Source organism: Hyla sarda, chromosome 2 (genome assembly GCF_029499605.1).
Source record: "Hyla sarda isolate aHylSar1 chromosome 2, aHylSar1.hap1, whole genome shotgun sequence".
Classification (NCBI taxonomy): Eukaryota; Metazoa; Chordata; class Amphibia; order Anura; family Hylidae; genus Hyla; species Hyla sarda.
Window position 1 is genome coordinate 260,541,592 of NC_079190.1, and position 12,832 is coordinate 260,554,423.

The 12,832-nt window shown below is 40.2% G+C and overlaps 1 protein-coding gene across 1 annotated transcript in view; it reads right to left on the bottom strand.

Moving 5' to 3' along the window:
* Nucleotides 1–845: 845 nt before the first annotated feature.
* The window catches only part of CLIC4 (chloride intracellular channel 4), a 53,331-nt gene continuing 41,344 nt past the window's right edge, over nucleotides 846–12,832 (bottom strand). Inside the window, exons 3-6 of the mRNA XM_056557056.1 lie at nucleotides 7,929–8,054; nucleotides 4,196–4,302; nucleotides 1,452–1,633; nucleotides 846–1,360 (exon numbers count right to left, since the gene is read on the bottom strand). Of these exons, the coding sequence (XP_056413031.1) occupies nucleotides 1,196–1,360; nucleotides 1,452–1,633; nucleotides 4,196–4,302; nucleotides 7,929–8,054 (580 nt within the window). The 3' untranslated portion in view covers nucleotides 846–1,195. The remainder of the gene's footprint in view (nucleotides 1,361–1,451; nucleotides 1,634–4,195; nucleotides 4,303–7,928; nucleotides 8,055–12,832) is intronic.

Consider the following 12,832-nt stretch of genomic DNA (forward strand, 5'->3'; position numbering starts at 1 on the left):
AGACTGCCCAGCAAGGGACCGCCATAATGACACTTTGTTGACAACTTTTTCTTTTTCCTGGTTATGGAAGGCGCATGACCATCCAGAGGGATAGGTTTAAACTATTTTACCCCTTATCTATTCATCGCTGTCAGCAGTTTTGAGAGGTCAAAACTTCTGACAGACTCCTTTTAAAGTAAACAAGTATTACCACTAAGTAAAGGATTTTATTGAGAAAACCTCACAAGCATCCAAGCTCTTCATTATGGTAGCCCTAGTTATTACAAACTCAAAATATATGTATAAACTGTACAAAAAAAACATCTATAAAGTAACCATCTATAATCGTTAGTCAAAGGGATAAATATATGTCTAGTTGCAGATAATGCAATCATGTGATGGTTACGGATTATTATGTCATGATGGCTCCCTGTTACTACTGGGGAGGTAAAAAATAAAAAAAAAAAAAGTGTAAAGGATGAGCACTAGTATGGTACAGAAACTCATCTATATGGGGGGGGGGGGGTTATTGACTGAGGGTTACAGAATATACTTCTAAGGCTGCAGTCACACCTCATTTCTACGTTACGGGTGCTGAATCTGGCTGGGGGAGGGGCAAACCGGGCTCTTGTACCCCAGACGGACCAGCGCTGAACTCCATTTACTTTAATGAGCCAACCGGAGTCAAACGGTGACTCCGGACGGCTCATTTTTGACCCGTATCCGGTTTCCTGACCGGACATAAAACTGTAGTATACTACAGTTTTAGGTCTGGTCACAAAACCGGATACGGGTGAAAAATGAGCCGACCGAAGTCAACATTTAAGTAAATGGAGTTAAGCGCTGGTCCGGCTGGGGTACGGGAGAGCCCGGTTTGCCCCTCCCCCAGCTGGATCCGGCACCCGTAACGTAAAAACAAGGTTTGAATGCAGCCTTACTTATCCAGGTCCTCATGGCTTTCTCTGTGAGTTTACAATTCTTTGCAACTAGTTTTTATCTACTTAACTTAAAAGCTTTGATCACAAGAAAAACCTTTTGTGTCAAAATGGGAAGTAAAATTAAAATAATGGCTTTATTCTGCATCTTTCAGGCCTTGCTTTGCACTGGGATTGGATTAATGTTTTGAAGGGAAAAAAAATAAATTAAAAACAAGACAAAAACCAAAACCATTTTTCCCATGAGAATGTTAAGGCCAAATCTGGTTACAAAGCACAGTTCATTTGGTAAGCCTTTTGGCTACATCTGCATATGCTATTTCTATCTCTCGGTCACATGGACAAGTGTTGATGAACTCATCTCTGCTGTATGCGTTGCTCAAATATCTCCAGATCCCAGTCATCGATTTTGGAATATCAAAGTTTCTGTATTTTTTGGTCACCACCTGAGTAAAAAAAATAAAGAACTTTAGCTGGCAAGTAAACTAAAAAAAAAACTAGTTTCCACTCCACTACATGTAATTAAATGTTTTGTACCTTTACAATATGAAGCTTTGGCAAAAGGTTACAGTCTGCTAAAGTCATATCATCACCATCTAAAAATTTCCGGTTGGAAACTGTAACATCCTCAATACTATTCTCATCGATTTCATCAGGCAATGGGGAGTTCATGTAGTCATCAAGCTTCTGCAGCGTTTTCAGTAATCCTCTTTCTAGTGCTGCAAAACAATACATAAAATAAAAAAAGAATATAAATTAAAATTCTCACTTGTGACATACTGTACAACAGTCCTTCAAGTTACATTCTTTAGACCAAACTCTTGGAAGCCCTCAAAATAAGGAGAAAAAAAAAAAAAAGGATTAATTGAAAAGGACCAGCTTACCGTTACAAATAAAGGATATCCTTACTTATAAATTTTGAAATTGCTGCTAGAATCTACAGGGGTTGGACAAAAGTAACTAGAACACCGTTACACAGTGAAGCTGAACTATTCCTGACACTTGTCATCCCTAGTGATGCCCCTTTTTTTCCCCCTCTTACATAGCTTATATCCTTGTTAAACTCCTTTTTAGAACAGCACAAGTAGTAAAGTTTATTTGTATTATTTATTAAGTATGATATGTCAACAGTGAGAGTTCCAAAGAGTAATTATTATGTGCACCTGGTGCACCAGGCATCAGTGACCTGAATTGGTGAGTTGGTGGGGGTGTCTAGGTCTATTGCTTCCTTGATCACATCTCAGTACGCAAAGGCCAGAAAAACAGACAGAAGCAGCTGTGGTCGAAAGTAAAAGCTTAAAAAAGGAGAACTCGAGGTAAAAAAAATTTCAAATCAACTGATGCCTAAAAGTTAAACAGATTTGTTAATTACTTCTATTAAAAAATCTTAATCCTTCCAGTACTTATTAGCTGCTGTATAAATCAGAGAAATTTGTGAATTTGTTTTCTGTCTGACAACAGTGCTCTCTGCCGACACCTCTGTACGTGTCAGGAACTGTCCAGATTAGAATATCATCCCGATAGAAAACCTCTCCTGCTCTGAACAGTTCCTGACACAGACAGAGGTGTCAGCAGAGAGCACTGTGTTCAGGCTGGAAAGAACTTTACAAATTTATCTGTAGTATAGCTGTAGTATACAGCAGCTGATAAGTACTAAAAGGATTAAGATTTTTAAATAGAAGTGATTTACAAATCTGTTTAACTTTGTTGCACCAACATATTTGTTGCACCAACATGAGGGACAGAAGAGCACTTTATTTTACTGTAGCCAAAATACACAAAGCTACAGCCCCTTAAATGCAAGTTGCACGGTATTAGTTAAAATGACAGAATAGTAATATTCCACTACTCATATTGTATTCTAAATTACTAGTTTTATGAGGTTATACTTTTCTAAACAAAGCTTATTAAATATTCAGTAAGCAAGCAAACTTCAATTTGACCATTCTTTACAGAGTTTCATTAGGATACAGCCATAGACTATAGCCAAGCAACAGCAGAGGGCAGTGTAACAATGAGAATGGCTGAAATCATATTACTTCCTTGTGTCTATTGTGGTAAACGCTCATATTCCTCATGAAACAACAGTCTAGAGAATCTCTTAAAACTTTGCATTCTCAAATGAATCTAACACACTCACTGTGGACTACACTGTGTGAGTATACAGAGCCCAGTGACAAGGAAATGCCAGTTACCAGGAGGAATAACAGACAACACAACATACATCTCAGGATGGCAGAAGACTAATGGAAAATAACTCTGTAAAATTCCTGTTTGAAAGCTTTAAATAGTTTGGGGCAGACAGCACTGTAAATGCTATATAATAATATTATATAAATTAATTATATATTATATAATAAATTAATTATATATTATATAATAAATTAATTATATATTATATAATAAATTAATTATATATTATATAATAAATTAATTATATATTATATAATAAATTAATTATATATTATATAATAAATTAAATATTATATATTATATAATAAATTAAATATATAATATATAATAAATTAAATAATATATATATAATATATATATAATATATATATAATATATTATATAATATATAATATATATATATCTCACTGGAGTGTGGCTGTTACTGAGACAAAAGTTGGCCAAATGCTTTGATTTCGGCAAGATCAGCCAATAAGCTTATACATAAAGGGCCATCAGCTGGCAAAGGTGTTAAGCAGTGGCTTATTTCCCACTTTCCATTGAAGCGGACAAGCATACCCACCTAAGCCCCACATGCAGAGGTATACCAAACTTAGCTACTTAAAAAGGGGTATGCCATGAAAATTCTTTTTTTTTTTTTTTTTTTTTTTTAATTATCAATTGGTTCCAGAAAGTTAGAGTTAAAGTTAGATTTGTAAATTACTTCTATTAAAAAATGTTAATGCTTCCAGTACTTATCTGCTGAAGTTGAGTTGTTCTTTTCTGACAGCAGTGCTCTCTGCCGACACCTCTGTCTGTCTCAGGAACTGTCCAGAGCAGGATAGGTTTGCTATGGGGATTTGCTCCTGCTCTGGACAGTTCCTGACATGGACAGAGGAGTCAGCAATGAGCACTGTGGTCAGACCGAAAAGAACAACTTCAGCAGCTGATATAAGATTTTTTATAGAAGTAATTTACAAAACTAACTCTCCAGAGCCAGTTGATAATAAAAAATAAAATAAATAAACAGTTTTTTCATGGAATACCCCTTTAATGTAAACATTCTGGTTACATGCTAAGTAAACATCAAATCTATTCAGATAAATTACCTTCATTGGCATCTGGTCGAGAGTTCTTGATATATGCTGAAAACTTGGCAAATATATCCATGCCAGCTGTGTTAGATTCTGGGTGCTTTGCTGCCAACTTGCGGTATCTAAAATAATACATTTTTAAGAGGATTTAAAATGTATAAATTTGATCTGTGAGGGCAACCATCTCTAACACCACTATGCCATAGTTTTTGGAATACCCCTATAACCCATCAAGTCTAAACTGTATTAATATTTTTAGTTAAAGAAAACACCAATTAGGCAAACCAAGATTATTGAAAATATTTACTCAAAAATCAGGTGCCCAACATACAATAGGTACATAAATATAAACACAACCCACATAGCGTGGAAGATGGGGGAGATGGTGTATAATACTGGATAAGCTAACCTCTCTAACCAAAGGGTTTCACCCGTTAATAGGGCTCATCAGGGAACGAGAGGAGGCCAATGAGGTATCACAAACACAATAAAGATATTAGATAGCACGATTGGTAAACACATAGATGTTAGATGACATGATTAGTAGGCACAACACAAGTTAATACAAAATGTTACATACAAAAATTAATTTTGACCCACTGACGCTGCACTAATTGATCTTAATTTTTGTATCTAACATTTTGTATTAACTTGTGTTGTGCCTACTAATCATGTCATCTAACATCTATGTGTTTACCAATCGTGCTATCTAATATCTTTATTGTGTTTGTGATACCTCATTGGCCTCCTCTCGTTCCCTGGTGAGCCCTATTAACTATCGGGTGAAACGTGTTGGTTAGAGAGGTTAGCTTATTCAGTATTATGAGTATAAATTTTTTTGTCTCCATTCCCTATCCACACTTCGTTTAGGAGTGTCCACCTTAGATAGGTAGGAACTCTAGCATAGATATTCACCTGTACCCCATCTCTACCATCCTCCACGCTATGTGGGTTGTGTTTATATTTATGTACATATTGTATGTTGGGCACCTGATTTTTGAGTAAATAATATTTTCAATAATCTTGGTTTGCCTAATTGGTGTTTTCTTTAACTAAAAATATTCAATTTTATACACCATCATTCTGGTTTTGGGGTACCAGTTATCTATTACCTTCTAAAGTGTTTTACTAAACTGTATTAACCATTAAGCCATCCTCGACCACTAGGAACCTTTTAAAAATAATTCTGTCTTAGTAGTAATTTTGGTGTAGTCCCTATATAATAGAATGAAAAATTTGAAAGACTTCCCCCCCCCCCACCCCGTCCAATAGAGCACATTGCCTTCACTTACTCCGCCCTCCTCCTCCCAGTCTCCGGTTGGCTGGCCAACCCAAGTCTGATGAGGGACATTGTGCACGTGATGTCCCTCCGCAGACCCACGCAGGAGAACGTCAGTGACTTCACTCGTCAGGCCGCCACCGGAGAGGAGAAGCGCAGCGCAGGATAGGTAAGTGTGTCTGTGTCTATGTGTGTGTGCGTGTGTGTGAGTGTTGGGGGGGGGCGTCACACAATGCTACCTTCCTAATGTGGGGAACCATGCTACCTTCATAATGTGGGGAAACTGCTGCCTACCTAATGCTACCCCCCCCCCCCCAGAAGTAGCAGCCCCCATCATCCTTCAGCTCATGCTATCACCACAGGGGGGTTGCTGGTGGATGATGGAGGTGCTACTGCTGGTGGTGGGTAGGGTTGTGAATTGGCAAGAATTTGTATGTATCGCGATACACGTATGAAGATACGATATATCGCGATATACAACCCGATTCTGTTTACGGGACGATATATCCCGATTCTGTCTGAAAAACAATATCTTTTAAACTTTTATTAAAACTTTCTTTTTTTTTATACACTTTATTAGACTTTTTGGAGGAATCATTAGATTCCTCAGACATATTAATAGAGTTCTATTGAACTCCATTGATCTGAGATCCATTGCTAGAGCCTAGTCAAGCCAGGCTCTATCAATAACAGAGCCATGGGACAGCAGGAAGCAGAGGTAAGCCCTCCGGCTATCTCCACAGTGGATTGCCCCCCCCCCCCCCCCCCCCCAGCGATTGTGCTGTGGGGGGGCGATCCACCCCACTAGCCCACCAGGGAGCATTCACAGATCCCTTTAGACGCCGCTGTCAGCTTTGACAGCGGCGATCTAAAGGGTTAATAGCCAGCCGCAGCCGGCTATTAGTGGCGGCCCCGGCTACTGAAAACAGCCGGGGGCTGCAGAGTATGGAGCGGGCAGGAGTCCGGAGCCCGCTCCATACAGACTGCTGAGCGCCTCATGCTAGATATTAGCGGCGGTGATGCATCAGCGGCCCTCGGCTACTGAAATCAGCCGGGGGCCGCAGAGTACGGAGCAGGCACGAGTCGGGAGCCCGCTCCATACACCCAGAGCGACGCCACGTCAGATTCAGCCCTACTTGCGAGAGCTGGAAAAATTCACCTGCCCGGAACAGCATGTCCCGGCGTCAAGAGATACAAATTCCACATCCCTAAAAGGATCGATTCAAAAATATTTTGAATCGATTCAGTATTGCCAAATGAAAAATCGCGATAATCACGCAAATCGATTTTTTCTTACTTCCCTAGTGGGGGGTGTTGCTGGTGGATGATTAGGGGCGCATAATGGGGGCATTATATGTAAGGGGCGCATAGGGGGCATTATATGTAAGGGGCGCATGATGGGGGCATTATATGTAAGGGGCGCATGATGGGAGCATTATATGTAAGGGGCGCATGATGGGAGCATTATATGTAAGGGGCGCATGATGGAAGCATTATATGTAAGGGGGGCGCATGATGGAAGCATTATATGTAAGGGGCGCATGATGGGAGCATTATATGTAAGGGGCGCATGATGGGAGCATTATATGTAAGGGGCGCATGATGGGAGCATTATATGTAAGGGGCGCATGATGGGAGCATTATATGTAAGGGGCGCATGATGGGAGCATTATATGTAAGGGGCGCATGATGGGAGCATTATATGTAAGGGGCGCATGATGGGAGCATTATATGTAAGGGGCGCATGATGGGAGCATTATATGTAAGGGGCACATGATGGGAGCATTATATGTAAGGGGATCATGCAGCCCAGCCTCACCCAGCCGCTACCTCCAGTGGCCCCCAGATAATTTGAGTTTGAGACCCCTGATTTACACAGTGATGGCATTGAAATCCCTGATTTTACTACGTATTTTCTGGTGCATTATGTGGCTGTTCTTTCTGTGACAATTTTTCTCTTTAAGCCAGGAAACTTCAGAAACAGATCAATAGATGGTACAGAGGGGGAGATTTACCAAAATTTCTGCAGAGGAAAAATGGAGCAGTTGTCCATAGCAGTCAGATTGCTTTTATTTTTCAGATCCCTTTTAAAAATTAAAGATGCATTCTGATTGGTTGCTATGGCCAACCAATGTTTCCTGCGCACAAGTTTTGATAAAACTCCTAAGGCTAAGTTTCCACTTGTTTTTTTTCTGGCAGTTTTTGGAAAACTGCCACTGCAGTTTTTAAGCCAAAGTCAGAAGTGGATCCATAAAGGGAGGAGAAGTAGAAGTCCTTCCTTTATATGTCCTATTCCTTTTGAATACATTTCTGGCTTTAGCTCAAAAACTGCAGTGGCAGATATCCAAAAACTGCCAGAAAAAAACCAAGTGGAAACCTAGCCTAATAGTGTCAAGTTTTACTATTTTAGAATTCTAGTCAAACCTAAGTGCCCGAGATCACAAACTTAGACCCTCATATATTGCTTACTTTGGAGGGGAGAGCACTTCTTCCAAAAACTCCTCTATTTTATTAACATCGGTCTTTACTTCGTGGTTGTAGGTTATAAACGGCGGGTGTGTTCCAGGTGCAAGATTTTGTAAGTCTGCTGGTTTTCTGCAGAAATAAAAGATGCAAATAAATACAAGCAAAAAAAATCACATCAACACCTTGCAACTCTCCCCTTGAAAAATGACAGTATATGAATTGTTTACAGTGTAGGGACTGGGTGGGAAAAAGATAGTAAGAAAACAACTCTCCTGACCCCACATAGTAGTGTCAGAAGTTTTTTTATTTTCAGCAATTCTCTGTTTTACTGTTACTTTTGTGTATATAGAGCCAAGGTCACATGTAGTCTTTTTCAGAGAGGTTTCCCTGAACAGACACTTCTAATTCTGCAATATACTGCTAGCCAATGATTCAGTTATACAAGTACTAAGCGGAAGTTTATTGTTTGTTGCTAAGGTGCAACCGACATGTTTCCATTTTGTGGGAAACCTATGCAGAAACCTTTCCTTTAAATACCTCAGTCTTCTTTTATGAAGAGCCAAAACAACCACAATAACTGGGATAAGTGAGGGCAGAAATAAGGAGGGTCAACTGTATCTAAACTTCAATGACAGGCTTGAATATTCCCCACCAAGTACAGTTCAGTGAGCTGATCCCAAAGTCATATTAGGGAATTTTTTACAATTAAAATTTAAGGCTTTGCTGAAAACAACTCCAGGAAATCACTTGGATGCCAAAGTGTGTTTCTGGCATCCCTTGATACACTCATAACCCAAATTCCTTTCCTCTTAAACACTTGCACTTCAGCAAGCTAAAGTCCCATTATGGTCAAGTTGTTTTACGTGGAACCAAGCAAACGGCAACAAAAACTAAAGTGTAAATATTTACCTCAAGTGATGCTTCTAGAGGCTGAAGGAGAAAATTATGCTCTTTTTTATTTAAAGGGGTACTTCGCTGCTCAGCGTTTGCAACAAACTGTTCCGAATGTTGGAGCCGGGAGCTCGTGGTGTCATAGCCCCGCCCCTTCATGACGTCACACCCCACCCCCCTCAATACAAGTCTATGGGTTTGTTCCAAACGCTGAGCAGCGGAGAACCCCTTTAAGTTCTAAAGGAATATTATAAAAGAATAATATTTGTGTTACCTAGAACAACTGAAAAAAAGTTAAAGGAAATTTATCATCTATAATGGCATAGATTTACTAAATGAGAACCAGATACTGACGAATAATCTTTTGTCTAATCTGTTCTAACTTCTATGGAAAAGTTTCTAGACCTGCCCTGTGACCTGTGCAGAGGTCAGTGTGTATGTGGAGATTCACCATTTACCTATTGTCAATGGTGAATCATGTGTTATCTCTCATTGTAATCCTGTGTTAAAATATAATGCCAAGACTGCTGAGAAGTCATCTCTAGAGAACATAAGTGTCAACCTACGATGGGTCTACAAAATTTCTGGCTTTTTTTAATTTATTTTTTTATTCCCATTATTATAATGTCTCATATTATTGCCTGAAGGATATGTCCCACCATAGTATCAGAACAACCTATTTTTACCATATACGTAAGTGTTGGAAAGTTCACTACTGTTTGATCAGCTTGGACTGCCTCTGTTCTACAAATTTACAAACTATCTGGATTAGAAAATGACATTTGTATAGTCAATACTAGACTAGATTATCAGTTAACACTGCCTATACAAAATGCACACACACACCATTTCTCTAGATAAAAGCTACATGATCTTAGAAGGTTAATAAATTAAGATTTACTTTTCAGTAGGCCAGCACGATATATCGCAACGGTAATCGAATCACTATTATTGCCGATTGCGATATGTCGATTTGGCCTTTGGGAAATTCTAGTGATGACTCACTCCGGCGGCGGCAGCATCTGCAGTGGCTCCGGTGACAGCAGCAGCAGGGGTTTCCGCGGCTGAAGCAGTGGCAAGTTCAGCAGAGGATTGGCGCAGCTGTGTCAGAATGCACTCCTCCTACTGCTAAGAATAATTGTGGTGGCTTATGTGGTCCCGGACTGGCCACTGTATATATAAGGCGCAGCCATGCGGCGGGTGTGTGAAGCGAGCTCAGGAGCTGAGCTCTCTTCATACTGGCTAATGCTGGAAATCACCGATCAGCATGATGTCTGGCATTAACCTTTTAGACACAGCAATGAAAGTTGATTGCAGCATCTAAAATGCCTATAACTAGTGCTGGTAGCTCAATGGAGCTGATCAGGACAAGCGGAGGTTCCCTACCTGCCTCCGGCTCCTCCAGTAACACTGATCAATGCTTTGCTATGGCACAACATTGATCAGTGACTGCAATCACAAGATTGGAAAATACTGCCCTATGGGGACTACTACTTGCAAACAGTGTGCCTCCAGCTGTTGAAAAACTACAACTCTTAGCATGCCCGGACAGGCTTTGGCTTGCGGGCATGCTGGGAACTGTAGCTTTGCAACAACTGGAGAAACACTTTAGAAAACCCCACCCTATGGGAGAATAAAAAAAATTAAAATGTAAATAGAAAGAGTTTTATTAAGTCCCTACCCTAATAAAAGTTTAAGTCACCCCCCTTTTTCTAGTGTAAACAAAAATGAACATAAAAATACATGGCATACGCCATGTGTGTAAATGGCCGAACTATTAAAATATAATATTAATGAAACAACACTGCCATTGGCGGAAATGTATAAAAAAATTTATAAAATAATAATAATAATAATAATAAAAATAACAGGATTGCTAAACTTTGGTCACTTCATAAACCAGAAAAAAAATAAAAAATACATAAATAAAGTGATCAAAAATTCTAGGCAAAACGAAAAAGGGTACCAAAAAAATTGCGCAAAAAAATAGCTCAGAAGCAAAATAGTACACAGTACAGTTGGTGACGCACAAAACAAGCCTTATATGGGTCTGTAGGTGGAAAATTGAAATACTCCGCTCCTAAACATCTTATCCCCTATTCAAAAGATAGGGGATAACATGTCTGATCACAGGGGGGGGGGGGGGGGGTCAAACCGGGGGGCCCTGCGATCTCTGGGCAGTCACTGATGCGTTCACGAACACGGAAGCTATGGGCTTCCGTGTTAGTGACTTCACACCACGCCCCCTCCATTCATGTCTACGGGAGGGAGCATGACGGCTAGTCACACGCCCTCCCATAGACCTGAAAGGAAGGTGTGACAGTGGTAGTCTTCCGTCATCTGGCACAGAACGAAGTTTACTCCGTGCATCAGATTTCACGGTGCTGCGCCGGAGATCGTGGGGGGGTCCCAGCGGTGTATTCTTTGGATGCGGGATAACATTTTTAGGGGTGGAGTACCCACTTAAGGGAATTAACTTGTTCCCAGTCCTCCCTTCCATGCAGCTGCACTACACTAGAGCGCAACAAAACCACGCCAGAGAGTGTGGAGACTACACTATACCATGCCAGGAACATGCGGAGGAGGAATTAAGCTAATTTCTCCCCATTTCCAAACCCCTCCATTTAATGTTCAGTCAATGAACATGAAATTTGGGGGGTTGGCTTTATGAAATAAGGAGATGGGATATGAAATATGGGAATTTCATCATTTGTTTATTATATCACAATTGCATATCGAAATCGCAATATTTACCTCCATAATTGAAATCGCACATTTCCCCCATTGCATGCAGCCCTACTTTTCAGTCTAAAATTCTGTGCCAAGTAATTTTTATTTTTTTTATGATGCAGTGCTCTAAATCACTTGAAGTTAACAGATGGATAACATTACTGACTACTACCTGCATTCACCACTAGGGGAAGCATACTGTCTATTTGGTTTTTATTGAGTTCAATGTATAAACAGTATGCAGTTAGCTCAAAACACTCCTCTGCTGGTGGTTGAAGGAAGACAACAATGGCCCTCGTTTACTATTGCAAACCCAAACACAGTGCGCCAGAAATTGTGTCTGCGCCAGAATTAAAAAAAACCTGACCAACTCTCCATTTTACTGAGAAAACATGAAAAAGGGGTGTGGTCACCGAAAAGGGGCATATTCTCGACATTTTCACAGAACATGTGAAAAAAAAGCAAACTGTGGGGAAAAGTGGAAAATGTAGGGAAACCTTAGTAAATACAGTGGAAAAAAATTGTAGGAAATTAAAACCCACAAAGAAACCTACACTCCACCTCCACTCTTAGTATGTAATTTGCAGCTTTACGTCACAAAACATAGCCCCGTCTACTATGAAGAAATATTGAGAGATATTTGTTACCTTTTACCTGTCAAGAACATACCTAAAATGGTCTGGCAGAAAAGGATTCTTGTAGCCAAATCTAATACCTGATACTTTTCTGCTACTAAAGGCTCTTGCATAGACTAGATCAGGGCTTAGTAGAGACAGGCAAAGAGAGCATGGCTTTTTTTTTTTTTGCATTGTCATCATTTAAAGAAAAAACCTTGACATTTGGGTCTGGGTGTTCAGACCCACACTGATCACTAGAATGGGCCAGCTTGCTGTTCTCCCAGTCTTGCTGCAGAAGACAGGCTTCACAGACTTACTACAGAATCCATGTCCTCCAGTTAGATGGAGAGAGAAGTGCTCAGCCAAGTTCTTCTCCCAGGCCACTCTAAAGATCGGTGGGAGACTGAACACCCAGACTTACTATCATTGGTCTAACATTTTATATCAAGTGACCAGACAACCTTTATTGTACCAGGCTTGGATGACACACACACACACACACACACACACACACACACACACACACACACATTTGAATGATGTGATGCCTGGAGAAGCAATCTGATAGTGTGTGTGTGTGTGTGTGTGTGTGTGTGTGTGTGTGTGTGTGTGTGTGTGCCCGCCCGCGCGCGCCCCCCCCCGCCACCAGCTATGATTGGCCGTTTCTTC